General features: G+C 41.6%; 1 protein-coding gene across 2 annotated transcripts in view; it reads left to right on the top strand.

Moving 5' to 3' along the window:
• The first annotated feature begins 5,474 nt into the window (after positions 1-5,474).
• CREBRF (CREB3 regulatory factor) overlaps positions 5,475-16,970 on the top strand; it is a 29,071-nt gene continuing 17,575 nt past the window's right edge. Inside the window, exons 1-3 of one of the 2 annotated variants that reach the window (XM_050962654.1) lie at positions 5,475-5,612; positions 15,633-15,708; positions 16,035-16,224. In XM_050962654.1, coding sequence (XP_050818611.1) covers positions 16,111-16,224 — 114 coding nt within the window. In that variant the 5' untranslated portion in view covers positions 5,475-5,612; positions 15,633-15,708; positions 16,035-16,110. The remainder of the gene's footprint in view (positions 5,613-15,632; positions 15,709-16,034; positions 16,225-16,970) is intronic. The other variant, XM_050962653.1, reaches the window with a different exon arrangement.

Here is a 16,970-nt window from a genome sequence, read left to right as displayed (position 1 = left end):
GAGTTTAGGAGGAATTTGAATGAGGAAAGTGGTGGATTGGTGAAGTGGGAAACCATGGCAATAGTCACAAAGCAGGCTTTTGTGTAGGCAAATAATGTTCCTATAATTTATTATTCAAAGGGGAGTATACAAGTTGGTTAACTGCATGCAAATTTTTATTAAGTCTCTTCTCAGTTTCAAGGAGAATCTCTTTTTAAAACCAGGCAACTCCCTTTTCTTTAAAAAGAACAGGAATACTTATGGCACCTTAGAGATTAACAAATTTATTTGAGCATAAGCTTTCATGGGCTACAGCCCACTTCATCGGATGCATGTAGTGGAAAATACAGTAGGAAGAGATATACACACAGAGAACATGAAACAATGGGTGTTACCATACACACTGTAAGGAGAGTGATCAGTTAGGGTGATCCATAAACTCCCCTCCCCCCTTTGCCATATGGTAGCGGGGTGCTGTGCTCAACTTGGATAGACACACTGTTAAAGGCCTTGACACCTGTAGTGTTTGCTAAGCACTAGTACTTAGGGCTGTCTAAAGCTATTGACTTTGGCTTCCTGCAGACATGCAAAAAGCCATCCAGGACTGTGTTAACTCATTGCACCCATGCAGCAGACAGCATGATAGTAATCAAAGAGAGATCCACATAATACTCATTTTTAAAAAAAATGCAGATATCTCCAATGTTCTTCACATTAACTATCTGACAGCTGTCAGAGGAAGTGTTAGCTCACCCTGCCGATGCATAAAATATAGGGAAATTCCTCAATCTGGTATTTATTTTTCTTCAGATGAATTTCTGAGGCTCACTCAGCTGGACTCTGGAGATACTTCTCTGTTTCAAAGTCATCACAGGTGAAACCCATCCCATGAACTTTATTCTTTTTATCTCATACTTTGTACATTGACAGGTAGTTTGAAGCCCAAAATGTAAATTTTGTAAAAGATTTACAAAACTGCCTATTAACACCATTGTTTTTTCTGCCATTTAATATAGTTAAGTCTAAAACTAGACCAGCTAACCTTTGCTGATTATGTTCAACTTGTTTTTAAAGTTGGTGTCTGTTCAAGATTTCCAAGTACTGTTTTCTCTCTGAAGCCCGATTTTTTTTATTTATTTTGATGCTATTGTTTCTGTTGATCTTGTCTTGCTAACAGTTATTTTTGCAAAATCATTTGAAATTAATAAAATTCATTAAAAAAATGTAAACATCAGTTAAAACTGTTTGGATTTAGATTTTTTTCTGAACTATTTGCAACCCATACAGTGTGGCACTATAGTATGGGTAGATGAAAATACAAAACTGAAACTAACTTATAAGCAGAATAATAGAGCTGTGCAGAGGATGAAATCCCATTTCCTAAAGGATTTTGAAATTTGACTTCCATTCCAAATTGGAATGAAACCCAAAAATTCCAAAATCCCTCATAAAGGAAATTAAAAAAAATTGTTTTGGGTCAATTAAAATATTCTTTAATTTTGTCTTTTTTAAATTGTGTGTGATACAAGACAAAATTCAAAAATGCGCAATGAAAAGTCATTTCAAAACAAAAAATAACAATGTCTTGTTCTGAAAATGTCAAAACAGGACATTTTGACATCATTGGTTTTCTTCTGAAATGAAATTCCATTAAAACTAAATCAATTTTGTGAAGTGTTTCAGTTTTGACAGAACTGAATATTCCGACAGAATATGGCTTTCTCTGTTTCTGCAGCCATCTCTATAGATGACTATTTTGTCCTATTTGTCTGCTTTTCTCTTCACCTCTTTCCCCTCATTGTGCTGTGCAATCCAGACCAGTGATAGGCTGTCACCTCTTCTCTGCAACCCTGGGTGTCTCTCAATGCTTTGCTGCTGGGGCTCCTCACAAACAGCCAAACAGGATGCAGGTACACCCTTAGTGTCTGTATTTAGCCATAAACTGGTCTAGCAACTTTGACCCCAGCTGCCTTTTAGCAAACACCAGCTATACTCTGGCATTCTGCAGCCTTGGTTACCACTAGCTGGGTGAAACCAACACACTCCCAGTCCTGGATTTCTCCCCCCAAAATGTGTGTTCTGGACAATACTAGGTCCATTGCCCCTCTAAGGATATCAATATACAAACATTTGCTACCATGATTGGAATTACCTACGTGGTTCAGTTTAAAGATGATGCTGGATTAGTTTTAATTAAATAATAAAACAAGTTTGTTTAATTATAAAGAAATTAAGTGAGTGCAAGTATAAGGCATTAAAGTTAGAAATGGTTACAAGAAAAATAAAGATAAAATGCTTTCCAAACTTAACAAACCAGACTTGGTTCAAAGTGAAATTCTTACCATAAGCTCCCAGCAACAGGGCTGACCAAATTTCAGGTCACAATCTGCTCCAAAAGTCCATAGGCTGTTTCTTTGTCATCTTACATGGAAAAGAGAGAGAGAAAGAGATAAGGAAAGAGAACTTGGGGTGTTTTTACTTTTTTTATAATTCAGTCACCCTTTGAAATTGCGTTTTCCTGAGGGTTATCCCTAGATAAAGTTCATTCCTGCTGTGAGGATGGAGATTAAGGCTTTGTCTACACTGGAACCTGAATGACAGAACTTTTGAGGGGGGGAACCACCTGTGAACGCCAAAAGTTTTGTCGATGAAAACTGGGGGTGTGAACAGTGCTTTGTCGGCAGGAGGTCTCCAGCCGCTCGTTGAGGGTGGAAGTTTTTTTGTCTGCGGGAGTGCTGTCTCCTGCCGACAAACAGCGACTACACTGTGTGCCTTTTAGGAGCATGGCTGTAGTGGCACGAGCGTGTCACTAAAAGGTGCATAGTGTAGACAATAGCCAAAGAGACTGGTGGTGAAAACAATCTCCATGCTGCTGTTTGCTAAGATGCAGATCTGTTTGTTCCTGCCTTGCTTCCTTTCTCAAGAATAGCCACTTGGTAGGTGATTACCTATCAGCTTTAGTGACACCTGGGTAGAGGTTTCAACTTGTTCTTTGTCTTTGAGAAACAGGTTTACCCACTCCCCAGGCTTGTCTGGAAAACACACTTCAGTCATGATTTCACCTTTTGTTCACAAACTAACATATAGCTGCATGCATTCCACCATGATATTATTAGCCAGCAAGCTTTTAGTTTTCAAACAATACCAAAGCATATTTTGTACAAAGATTATTACAGTGATGTGTAGAGTGTGAATACAGGGTGCATGTGGTCACCATTTCTACAGATAACTCTTGTCCTATTGTCTACTTCTCTTTGCGCTGCTTTACCCACACTGTCTTCTATGCATGCAATGCCCTTTTGAACTAGTCTGCCAAGCCACTAACCTCTCCTCTTTGACCTGTGATGAGAGAGAGACATTTATTTATTCTTAATAATTATTTGCTCCATCATGGTGTGCATAAGCTTTTTCTGATAACGTTATTTTATTGATGTTAACTCTGTCCATCCTCCCTTTTTCTCATTACTGTTTTGTTACTCCTCCATTTGAAATGAGGTCTGGAGCCAACAAGAAGTAGTGTGTAAGGAGATTGCTGCGGTCGTGCCTTGCGCATTGCAGAACTGGGGCAATAGATTTAAAGATCTTCAAGACAGTGACTACGTCTTCCTGTTTGTACTGATAGTTGCCTCACACATTCTTGGGTAGTGTCAAATAAATACTAATAATTGTGTTGGCCTGTGTGAAGTAAGTGCAAAAGTAAACAGCAGTCTAAACAGCAGAAAGTAAATAAGGTTTTCCAAATATATTGGTTTTAATCTAAGGAGTAATTAGTAAGACCTGGAAGGCTTTTTGAAGCTGACAATGATTTTTTCACTCTTTTTTACATCTTCTTTATTTAATAGACCTAGACTTATAGGCAATAGAATTAAATTAATCAGTAAACAATATAGGCATCCACTTGCATCTAGCCAACAGGAAATACTGAGTTTGAGCAGCCAGCACTGAGGAGCAGAAATAGGATACGAGTGGATAAAATGTGTAATGTTGTCCACAGCTGAGTAGGTGTCTTTTAATTTACAGTTTACTTTGAGATCAAACGATTTTAAGTCAAAACCCATTCATTCTCCAAGTCAGAGAGCTATAAATGGATGAAAAGCTGGTGAGGACTGGGGTTTGCTTGTCTGTTTAATGCCCATCTGGATTTAACAGGGTGGAGGCCAGGAAAGAAATAAATGAAAAAATATATAAACTCACATATTACTACAATACACACTAACTTCAGAGCCTTTGCTTATAGGCTGCAGCAGCAGCAGCTGCAGGAGAGATTTAGGTACCAAATGTGGCTCCAACTTTCAACTTTTTTTTTTTTATTGAGGGTTTATACCATACGGCAGAGGTCCCCAAACTGTGGGGCATGCCCAACCTAAGGAGGGGTGGAGGAACATCTGGTGGGGCCTGGGCAAGCCCCAGGGGGGGTGATGAGAGAGCAACACCCAGCAGGCCCCCTCACCCCTAGTTCTGCTCTAGTCTCACCCCTACTGTGTCCTAGGGTGACCAGACAGCAAATGTGAAAAATCGGGACTGGGGGTGCGGGTGGGGTAATAAATGCCTATATAAGAAAAAGACCCAAAAATCAGGACTATCTCTATAAATTCAGGACATCTGGTCACCCTACTGTGTCATATGCTGTCCCCAGCTCCGGAACCAAGGCTGGGGGCCTGGCTGCCAGCCCTCACTGCAGCCTGTCCATGGCTCAGCTCCTGCTCCTGCCCCTAGCCTTGGCCCCTGGCTGCAGCCACACTCCCAGCCGTGGCCCCAGCCTCTGCCCCTACTCCTGGGGGTTAGGGGCACACTGGGGTAAAGGGGTGCATAACCCTTAAAAGTTTGGGGACCACTGCCATATAGGTACAGGGATAAAGAGGACAAAAGTTCAACAGAGCAACAGAAATACGATTCTTGGGTTTAAGGTTTTAAGCTACATCAAAATAATCCCCACCAGTAACTCCCTGGCGTCCCATAGCCCTGACTCCCCTCCAGTGACTCCCTGGAAGACCTCACAGTGGTGGTAGAGTTAGGGCCTTCCACCCTGCAGGTATGAGGGTCTCAGAGATTCAGCCTGTGGAGTGCACCTGCTGAGGCTGGGGACTTCAGCAGGAGCAAGGCTAAAGCCCCCGCAGCCCCAGCATGTGCCTCCTGCAGGTCTGAAAACCCGAGCCCTTGTAGGTGCCTCCCACAGGGGCGCCCCAAGCCCCAGCAGATCCCTCCCATGGGGCTGAAGCCCCTGCAAAGCTTAACCCCCCAACCCTGGCAGGCGTACTCCAGCACTTGCACTTCTGAAGATTGTTATATGCAGCTCAGAATTCAAGGGTGAGGAACTTTGGCCTCTCCTGGAATATCCTGTATGGGTAGAGGCACTAATCACACACACACCCCCTCCACAGACTTATCCATATCACATGACAGAGGAGTCCCTGCTATGCAGCTTCAGAGAGACCCTGTGCATTGATTGGCCTGCTCTCAGACCCCCCCCTTCCCACGTGAGGAGGGCGAGTCACGCGATTTCCGGGAACCCGTCAGGAAGAGACATAAACAAAACAAACCCCAAAGCAGCATGGAGGGTCCGGGCTCGAGCGGGATGGGCGGCGCCCCCTACTGAGACATCCCTTTCCCCCGCTGGGTCGGGGGGACGCCAGGTGAGGGACAGGCTGGGCAGGGAGGGGTCGTGGGGGTGGCGGTAGCAGCAGCCTCTGACTGGGCGGAGGCTATAGAGACTGTTGCTCTAGTAGCCCATGGTAGGACAAGGGCTGGGGGCAGCGGTGTGGAGGCTGGTACAGTCCTTGGCGAGGCGGGAGGGGGGCTGCATTTATTGTCCTTTTAACCCAGCAGAGGGGTACAGGGGCTGCATACAGAGTAGGTCAGGAGAGTCGCTGATACATACAAGCAAGGACTAGGGTTCTGAGGCCAGGGCAATCCCAGGATGAAAAAGGGGTGTGTCTGCCTCCGATTCCCTCTCCTGGTTTTGGAGAGGCGCATGGGATGGGGGAGGTGCCACGCTGATAGAGATGTGGAGGGCAGCAGACACTTCCCCGTGCTCATTCAAGGGGGTAGTTGTTGGTAGTATGATAGGAACAGCCCCGTGCTAGGCAGATGTCTGAGTTTCTCTGCTTTCGAGATTTCTGATCCGTTGGCACAGTTGATTGTACTGCTGTCGTTTCTTAGGCCTTTGGTATGTTTTGAAATGAATGACTGCAAGTTAGTAGCAGAAGGAGTTGAAAGAGACTGTAAAGGAAAGCAGCAGCATGCAGGGCGTGCACTAAGTTAGCAGTGGCTTGTCGGCGTCCATTGCAAGCTACGTCTACCAGGCGTCTGTGCCGTGGCAAGGGGAGCAGAGCCTGCACTGTAGGATCATGGGGATTAAAGCACCTTCCCTCCAGGGGCTTTGTGGGTTCTGGTAGTATGGATGAACGAGTTGCTTAGCCCTCAGTATATAAGGGATCAGTGCAAACAGGGGAGACAGGCGACAACTGGGTGGGAAACGGGTGAGGGAGTCTCCCAACTCAGCCCTGTGACTCTGTGTATCTAGTTTGTGGTTGTGGGGCGGGGGATCCGTGGGTTCCTGGAGGAATCATAGGCTTGTGACAGGCCTGGAAAGCAGCTGGAGAGCCGTCCTTATTTCCTCCCCTATAGGGGGATTTGTGGGGCGAACCTAGCTGCCTGCGAGCCTCCTGCCCCGTCTTCCTCCTCCAGGAGAGAAGAGTTGCTGCCTACGGGCACCCCAGGGGGCGAGGGCAGCCCCCCATGCCTGGAGGCTGTAGCTGGTGAGAGTAGGTTCCATTATCCCTTCCCTCTGAAGCGAAGTAGTTCCCCCTCCTCTTCCTTTCCTTTGGAAGTGGGGGAGCGGCACTGCCTAGCTGAGGAGCCTATGAAAGTGATTTGTTTACATGTTGCCTCACACTAGCTTGAAAGAGCCGCTGGGCGGCTGAGTGGCGGCGGTGCAGGCCAATGGGTGCGAGCTTGGGAGATTGTTTGGCCAATCAGGGTGGGGAGGGGGTGGGGCTGGCTGTGTCACGGGTTAGGCTGCGCTCTGTGCTGGTTGGTGGGGCGGCCATGTTGGCTGGGAGGTGTGTTAGTGGGTCAGGAGCAGGGGGCGAGGCCCAGGCATAAGGGGTTGGCGAGGGGAGACAGCGCCTGTGGGGGCTGGGTCGGAGGTGGGGGATGCAGGGGGGCGCAGCCAGGGATGTGCTAGGAATGGTAGTTCCCTTCCCCTTTGAGGTGGTGGGGAGAGGCACAGATAGGGCTCCGGGACGATGCAGAAGGGGGACATGCCTGATCCAGGTGATTGGGCTGGAAGGTTGAGCTCCTGCTGTCTGAAGCCAAGGGGGTGTCAGGAGGCACATGCTGGACAAGAAGTAATTTACAAAACTGGGAACACCCCCTTCTTCTGACTACCCCACACATATCCAGACCGGTTCCCCTAGTTACCCTCAGACTCAGGGCAGCCCTAATTCTCTGCTGTCGCTCGCAGGACTTCTCATCATTAATATTGTTTGTTTGTATCAGAAAACTGAGGGTAAAACATCTTCATTTATTGTTAAGGAGACAGATTCTCCATAACTTAGTTCTTTAAAGTTATGTTCTCTCTCTTTGCATACTTAAACCCTCCCTCCTTCCCTCATGAGTCTGTTCACTTCTGGCTTTTGTAAATGAGGAATAATCATACACAATATTGATGTTCTACAAAAAAAGTTTGATCTAAAATTCAGAAAATGTCATAAACTGTTCGCTAACTATTCTAGGAATGTGGAGTTTAATTCAATATTAATCTGAATCACTTCCCTTTTAAAACAAATTAAGGTGTTTATCTAAGCATGAGTTTTCTGATCGTCCTTCTTTTCTTATAAATAAGCAAATATTAACATTCCATGAGATCATTCCTATAAGGAGCGTTGTGTTGATGGATCCTGGCACAGAACCTCTTTCAAATCAATGGGTCACCAAATAGGTAGACTTCTGCACCTACAAGGACTCTCCTCTACTTCAGTGGGCTTTCAGCTGGCATCTGCTTGCCAGGGAGCTTTTTGTATGATTAGGGCCTTCCTACTGAATTACTCCGTCCCTTTGAGTTAAGAGCATGCCTTAATTCAGGGGTCAGCAACCTTTCAGAAGTGGTGTGCCGAGTCTTCATTTATTCACTCTAATTTAAGGTTTCGCGTGCCAGTAATACATTTTAACATTTTTAGAAGGTCTCTTTCTATACGTCTATAACGTATAACTAAACTATCATTGTATGTAAAGTAAATAAGGTTTTTTAAATGTTTAAGAAGCTTCATTTAAAATTAAATTAAAATGCAGAGCCCCCCAGACTTGTGGCCAGGAACTGGGCAGTGTGAGTGCCACTGAAAATCAGCTTGCGTGCCGCCTTCAGCACGTATGCCATAGGTTGCCTACCCCTGCCCTAATCTCATCCATGTGATTTAACAGTTCCTTAATACAACTGTGGCATGTGCATAGGTGAGGCACACTATTTTTTTAGAGGATTATTTTCAGTAATTGATCCAATAATTAGTGTTTTAATTTCAGGACCAGAGTTCTGCTACCTTTCATTCTGAACTAACCAATTAAAACGTTCCACTTTTTTCAAACTCCAGTACAGACTAGATTCTTTATTTTAAGTTTTTAACTGTCCATACTGAAATATTAATTTCTGGATTGAAAGCACATTAGGCCTGTTTTGTTCACAGTGTAAATCAGGGGTAACTCCTTGAAGTCACACTGGTGTAAAACCGGTATAAGTGTGATGAGACTCGACTCTACGGTCTTTCAAGCTGTAAGAGACTTGAATTCGAAACAGAGTAATAAAAAGGTGGGCTGACATCTAGGTTGCATATGTCAGACAGCTTGCGTCTGAGCACAGCTGAAGTACTGGGTTTTTTAATTATAACATTTACACTTTCTTTTCTTTTTTTTGAGTAAGAATAATGGATGTAGATACAGAAGTTTTTTTTGGTGGGGGACCTGGTGCATGTTCATTGTGAGCAGCCTAAATAAGGGGTGGAAACTGCTAGGTCTGAGATATTTTAGGTGGTTGGTATACTTGGGATTGTCAACTAACCTGGTATAGTTGATGTTGAAGGACAGTGGATTATGATCACATGGTCTATAAAACTCATTGCTTGATGGTATAGCTCCTGGAGTGAGAAATGAGTTATAATTCTGAGTACTTTTCGAGTGCTGTACAAACACTAGCTAACTTATAAAGGATTATCCATGTTTGATAGAGGAATTATTTAGTGGTCAGAGGAGACCATCTCTGATTCATCCTACCACTTAACCGTATACCCCAGTTTTCCCAACTGTATAATGAAAAAATTATTTATCTGCATCAGAGAGATTCCTTGAGGATCAAGCATATAAAACTCTATGAGAGCATTTATTTGAGGTACAGTGGAACCTCAGAGTTACGAACACCAGAGTTAGGAACTGACCGATCAATCACATACCTCATTTGGAACTGGAAGTATGCAATCAGGCAGCAGAGACCAAAAAAAGCAAATATTGTACAGTACTGTGTTAAATACAAACTACTAAAAATAAAGTGAATGTTTAAAAAGATTTGATATCGTAAGGAAACTGTTTCTGTGCTTGTTTTGTTTAAATTAAGATGGTTTAAAAACAGCATTTTTCTTCTGCATGGTAAAGTTTCAAAGCTGTATTGTTATTTTTCAGGTGTAACTTTTGAAAGAACAACCATAACTCTTTGTTCAGAGTTCCAAACTTTTCAGAGTTAGGAACAACCTCCATTCCCAAGGTGTCTGTAACTCCGAGGTTCTATTACAACAGAGAATAACCAATATCTAGGAAAATCTGCCTAACGGATTGGTGCTAGGGGATGATTACTTGAATTTATTGCCTTAGGCTTTTAAGTGTATCCTGTGCCATAACTCATGTTAAGAAAAAATAAACACTTCAGTTTTTGTTCATTTACATTTCCTACAGGTTTTTGGATGGCATAGGCAATTGGATTATATTTTTATGAGTTGTTAATGGATAAATTGACTACACTTTCATACTTCTTGGCTATAAAATATGTGAGTTTGAAGCATTTTGTGTTGACCGCAATTAATCTCATAACTTTTTTTTTTTTGTTTCTGTAAATATAAAATATAATTCCACAATAGGAGGACTTAGAATAAGTTTACATTTCCCTTTACTCAGGGGTTTTCTGAGCTTAAGGATTTCTTCCTTCTTTGCGCCCCTCACATCCTCCTCAAAGACTCTGCTCTACACCCTGTACCCTGCACTGGCAGAAGAGTGGAGACAATGACTTCATATTCTACATCTCTATAGCATTGCTTATGCTAGGACACGCCTTCCAAAAGATCAGTTATATAATTGCCTAGTTTTGTTTTAGTTTCCTCTCTTCATTGTTCTGTTTCTAACAGTGAATTCCCTTGAAACGTAAGCAGAAGAAACCAGTTAAATCATTATCTCTTGTGAAAGTAACTCTTTTTTTTCTAGTTTTACAATACTTTGGTAAAATCCATATACTAATTAATCCCTTTCACAGTTAAAATTGATTCCTAAAAGTATAAAAAGATCTTAAGAATTAATTGAAAGCTCTTAATAACTTGCCTGAAAATAGTGTAATCTCTAGTACTTGAATACAGATGAAAATACAAAACAGACTTTCACTGTTGCACCTAACCTGCTGCAGTTTTCCTCTTGGTCTGATGAGGTTTTTCTTGACTAAGATGTCCATGCAGCAGGTGTTCAAAGGAAAGTGGTGCTGGTAGTATTAGAGTTTAAAGATGAATATAGTGTAGTGGTTATAGCAAGAATATGAATCAAGATATCTGGGTACTATCCTCAATTCTTTCACAGACTTGCCGTGACCTGGAACAAATCACTTAACTTCCCTGTACTTCAAATTCCCTATCTTTTTATAAGAGGGATAATGATGCTTACCTTTTGAGATCCTTGGGCGTAAGATGCTACTGTTTGAAATATGTTGCTATTAGCACGTACAGCAGCAAAACAGTGAGGCAGGTGGTGCTCAATGATTTAAAAATATTAATTAGTCCGATATGTCTGTTCAAACATCAAGCCCCTTTGCCCACCCCAAAATGCACAGAAAAGTTAACACTTTATTACAAAAGGGATAGGTGGTTGGAGGGTTTTTTAAGAATCTTAAGTGTAACAGTATTGTTTAAAGTCTCTTTGAAATATGACATGCAGTGAAAAAGCAGTGATCAGTTGCTGGCATCTGTTAGTCTGCTTATGTAATATGCAGAAATTAAGCATGCCCAAATAACCTTTGAGCTATTTGGCTGAAATTCTTGCATAAGGATATGCGTTCAAATAAACTATGAATTTAGTCTTAATAATCTAGTACCATACTCTTCTTATTTGTTGTAGTCGTTAAAGTTATTAATAGTATGGATCACTGTTTTGTGCAGTTATAGCCCAGTGGATGCCTGCTTGCAGACAAAGCGTTCTGTTTAATACAGTGGTGGCCAACCCATGGCCCACGGGCTGCGCATGGCCCGTCAGGGTAATCTGCTGGCAGGCCGCCAGACAGTTTGTTTACATTTGCATGGCTGCCCACAGTTCCCAGTGGCCGGGACATGCTGGCTGCCGCTTCCCACAGCTCCCATTGGCTGGGAACGGCGAACTGCGGCCCATTGGGAGCTGTGGGTGGCCGTGCAAATATAAACAAACTGTCTGGTGGCCCACCAGCAGATTATCTTGATGGGCTGCAGGTTGCCCACCCTGGTTTAATAGTATCATTTACAGATCTCAAAAATCAGTCTGATTTTGTCAAATAGAAATGTTGGGAGCGTAATCTCACTTGGGAGAGGGGGCAAAGCAACTGGAGCTGCTGGTTCCTTCTTCTGAGGGAAAAAGGCAAACCTGGAAGTAATATGATGCTAGGGCCTACTACTTTAAGATGAAGAGTGGAAGAATTTGCTAGCAGAAGAGTTCAGCAGTGCAGCATTTTCTTAAAATGTGGGAGGAGAGCTGGGGAGTAGAGTGTCCTGAGCTGTTGCTTGCTTTTCAGGGTGGGAGGAGAAGCCAAAAGGCACAGTGGTTCAGATTGTGCTGCTGCAGTTTTATCAGGATCTTGGTGTTGGAGGAGGTGAGGGAAATGAGCCTCTATGCAGGTGCAGGTGGATGCATATACAGGTTTGGCAGGGGGAAGTTTCAACATGTATTTATAAACTCATAGACATTAAGGCGAGAAGGGACCATCATGATCACCTGTTGTTGGAGGAAGACATTCCACCCTAGAAAAAAAAGATCCATCTTGAGTGGGTTGGGGAGAGAAACAGGAGTGAGACTTAAAATATAAGAGAAGAGGTATAGAATAGAACTTAATGTAGGGAGACAAATGGGGGTCAGGGGGAAGATATGGATAATGTTGTCCATAACAGAAAACAAAGTGAAATAAACTCAGGAAGAGGAAAGAAGCTGTAACAAAAACACAGGAGACAAATCTAGTTAACTTGGGGAAAAAAAAAAAGATTGTTAATGCTACAGCTAAGTACAGTACACACACCTAGTATATACTGTTGTTCTTCGTAAATGACATGGACATAGTATTTGGGGATGTGACATCTCTGGCATTCTTCACTATGCTGGTAGGCTTCGTCCTCAGCCTAATAGGTGTTTGGGGAAACTTTCAAACTATATTTCTTCATCTTCCAAATCATATACAAATATTAATATCAATAAAATATTGATTAGTACACATGGGAAGTCATGAAAACTTGTTTTCTCCTGCCTTTCTTCTGGTATTAAAAATGGAACTTTGACATTAATAGCAGCTGAAACACTTCTCATGATAGTGAAAATGTAATTGTTTATGTAATGCACTTTAACTCTGTAACTAAGTGCTTAGCTGCTGTGATAATAGACACTGTGCAAGTCCTTAACAAAAGATATAGCTATACTTACTATTTTCAAACTGTACCAAATGTGCATCTAACATCACAAACATGAAATAGCAATCTTGCTCATAACTAATTAAAGTACAAAATTCATATTGCAAATTGAGGTGCACTGTATTTTGTAAAGCCATTCAGCTAGATTATCCTGCAGTTGTTTGGAAATTTCTCTTTGGGGTTTCTTTTGAGTGAATTTAATGCTGGTGAAAGGTGATGGATTTACGACCTGGGAGAATAAAATACAACACAGGAAGTGGCAATGGGAGCTCCCCTGCACTACCACAGTAGTGTAACAACCCTGACATTGGAGGGTCCAGCTTGAAAGTTGTCTCTGTGGTTCATTTAGCATTTCTGTTAAGATCACCAGCAAGATAATCAGTTAGAAAAGTGTGTTTTTATGTTTAGGAACTGATTTTACATTAATATTTCCTTTTTACAAACTCTATTGAACAGGGGTTGGTTATAACTTTATGATCACAATCCACGTGGGGCATCAGTGATTTAGAAGTGAAAGGGTGTATTACATTACCAATGCCCAGCATCCTTTAATGTTTATTTAAGGAATTAATGGAACTCTCTTAAAGGGCAAGTGCTCCCATACAACTCTGCAAGTGTGCTGATCTTCACTATTACTTATACTCCTATTGTAGGCCCCCCTTCAGGTCTTTCATTCATTCAAATTTGTATTTGTATATGAAAAAGAATGATTATTTGAATACATTCTGCCTAGTCAAGTAAGGGCACAAGATGTTTGAGAATATGATGCTATGAGTTTATGTTGGAGATCAACAACTACCGTACTTAAATTTATGAGAATTTGATATGTTTCTTAATAACCATCATAACACTTGCAGACTCAGGAGATTGAGGAGCAGAGAAGTTTTTGGGAAGTGTCAAATCGTTACTGAACCCATTGTGATAGGGCTTGGGCAAAATTCTGTCCCAACTTTATACCTTGTGTATCAAAGGCAGTGAAGTTTTTTGGATTGTAAAAAGGCAGAATTTGACCTTAACACTCCATAGACTTGCAGTTTCAGATATTCTGGATGCCAAAAATCATTAGATGCTGGCATATTAAGTTTATAGAAGATAAAATTGATCCCTTTGAACATACAGAATTTCAAAGAGACTCTGACATGCAGATTGGTATTGAAAGACGAGATCCATTTCCTGAACCCTTGTGCCCCCCCCCCGCTACAAATATTAAAAGCGAGGCTCCAAAATGAGTTTCCATACTTTTTTTAAAATTAAAGTGCAAAGTTTTGCTCCTGCATTAGATGAATGAGCAAATCTATTTTGCGACCTAATGTGAAATTTCACAGCATTGAGCAAGCCGGCTCTGTAGATGTCTCTTTTCAGTGCACTGAGACAGACAAGGGCTGCAGACGTGATGCCCTGAGGTAGTCTGCCAAAAAGTTTAAACATCAGTTGACACAAAAATAAGAGATTGTTGGAAATATGAGGGTAGAAAGAAAAGCTTACTTCAGAAAAGACTGGCTGGTTTTTATTTGACATCTAGGCCCTAAAAGGGGTAGCTTCATTGGAAGCATTTGCATTGTCTTACTGAGGACCTGTCTTACCAAGTTAAAATTTGGGCTATGTTTAACTTTGTGGGTTTTTATGTTTGTTTTATATTTGTGACTCTGTGATTTAAAAACCACTTTATTTTGCGGTGGCACGAGCTTTATTTGCATTCTGTTTCACTTACCTTAAGATATAAATGACTTTTTAAAAATACTAAATTCAATATACAAAATGTTAGACTAACTCAGTGGGAAGGAATAATTTACCTTCCTGTGTTAGTTTGTCTATAAAGGGGTTCTTTTTTTCCTGCTATGTTTACTCTGCTGTTCTAGAACATGTCTAGTGCTATTTCTGCGTTTAAAAAACGACAAACTTTTAAAAGGGAATTGTGTGCAAAATAAAAAAATTACATTCAAAGAAATGGAAATATGTTTCAACTGATATTCCTGCACTGTTGTTTCAAGGCTCATAGTTGGGATTTTGGTTCAATACTCATACAACACTGCTGCTGTCTGATTTATCTAGGCATTGCATATCATTCCTTGAAGAGACTTTCATGTTTTTGGGGGTGTGAGAAGGAAGGCCAATAAATATTTGGCCAAATTCATTCCCACTGTAACAGCCTTTGTCAGTGGAATTACACCAGGAATGAATATGGCTCTTTAGTTCTGATGTATAAATCGGTTTCTCCTGCACTCACCATCATTTATCTTCTGAGCTTTTTGTCATATTTGCACCAAGTACTTCGCTTTTTCATAGCCTTGCTTCCTCATGCTGTTACAAATGCAGGATTGTCTAAATAAGATCTCCTTTCCAATCATGCATTTGAACTATCCAAGGGATTACAGAAGATACTGAGTCAAGGAAATTACTATTGAATAAATTGGATCAAAACAATCCAGGCCCAGGCAGAAGTCAGTGGAAGAGTAACGAAATTGGAATTGGCCCAGACTTAAAGTTCCAATAAGGAAGTTCCCCTTTTTAATAGTGAGTGTGTCTGCTACACTTCCCTTCTGGCACTAGATATTACTGCATGAGAAACTGATTAAACTGTAGCAGGAGGTGGATGGGCTGAACTTGTAAGAGAAGGATGGGGGAAACACTAAAACAGGTATGCCCTCAATATCCACTTTGGAAAAGATGATGATTACATGAGTCTCATTCTAGAATTTATTGACTTTGTGTTGTTAACTGTATGAAGACTGTTGTTTGTATTGACCCAAAACTATGCTGGGCACTTTCCAGACATGTGAAAAGACAGTCTCTACCCTGAAGAGCTCGCAGTCTAGCTAGAGGACATACAAACACAGTGAGGCAAAAGGTAATGGAAAACAGTCTGAACTAGCAGTAAGGTTTGCACAGGTATTGTTTGTTCCAGGCTTTTTCATTTACACTAGGGTGTGGGAGGAGAGGAGAACTAATTCTTGTAGCATGTTCCAGCATGAGGTCTATTCAGTTTTGCGGGGGATTTTTGTTTTTTGCCTCCTCAGAAATGATCATGTTGGGATAATAACTTTTTTTCTGAAGGGGAAAAAAAAGCACCTGTATTTTTCTTTCTTTCTTTCTTTCTTTTTTTTTTTTGTGGCTCTTTAATTTGTAGTGTAATAAAGGTTAACTTTTGGTGTTTGGTCTGTTCATTTTACACAGAAGTCTACAAAGAGAGAAGAGCTCCATGTGTGTGAACTGAAGTTATTTCAGGGAAAACCTCTATCCCTTTCATTGCATGAGTTATATGCTACCCACTGACACTGAAGTAAAGCTGGAAAGGAATCCAAAAGTGAAGAAAACAAGAAGTTTGGAATTGGATTTGGGGGATCTGGGCTTGGAAATGCCTCAGGTAAGCCTGGTGTGCGTGTTATGGTTGATTTACTTACGTAAAGTATTCCCTCCACATGCATACACGGCTGTATTTTTAAAAGTACAGTTGAATTACAGGATTCTTTTGAGCCAATGAGGAACCTTCAGAAGAAGAGTATAAATTATAACCAGTGAGATGCCTTTCCCAATCTGCTTTAAGTTAAAGCCAAGATGCTGGGTAGAGTCAAAACTGTCCCCTTCTCGGATTTGACTTTATTTAATAATAAAGTAATCATCAATGGACAAACAAAACTAAAAACTCAAGTTTTCTCCTCCGGTTTGACCGCTCTTAGAGTTGTTAACTCATGGCTGCTTAACCCATACTCTAGGTACTCATTCTAGAGAGCCACTTTTACCTCTCTGTCTGTGGGCGTAGGAGCCACCTGCAGAGTGAGCCAGTGAAACACACTTATCATGTTCCAGCAAGATCACCACCTACTAGCAAGGTGGGTTTTCAGGCAAACACCACAAATTATGACCTGCTAGTGTCCTAATTCAGAAACCTCTTGTCCAGTTCATTTCAAATTGTATAGAAGAAATTTTGACTTCTACCAGTCTGAGTCCAGTGTGACTTCTTTTGTGGATTTTAGAGGGAGACCAAAAATCAGGCTTGTAGCAGTAACTTATTTCAACCTTAGCTGCCATTGCTTCATAGCATTGTTTCAGTTTGTTTTGTTTGTTTTTAAATTGGCTGTTGGTTTTGACGGAGCATTACACTGCCCCATG

The sequence above is a fragment of the Gopherus flavomarginatus genome, chromosome 7 (assembly GCF_025201925.1).
Source record: "Gopherus flavomarginatus isolate rGopFla2 chromosome 7, rGopFla2.mat.asm, whole genome shotgun sequence".
NCBI lineage: Eukaryota > Metazoa > Chordata > Testudines > Testudinidae > Gopherus > Gopherus flavomarginatus.
Note: the sequence above shows the minus strand (reverse complement) of the source record. Positions and strands in the feature narration are given on the sequence as shown.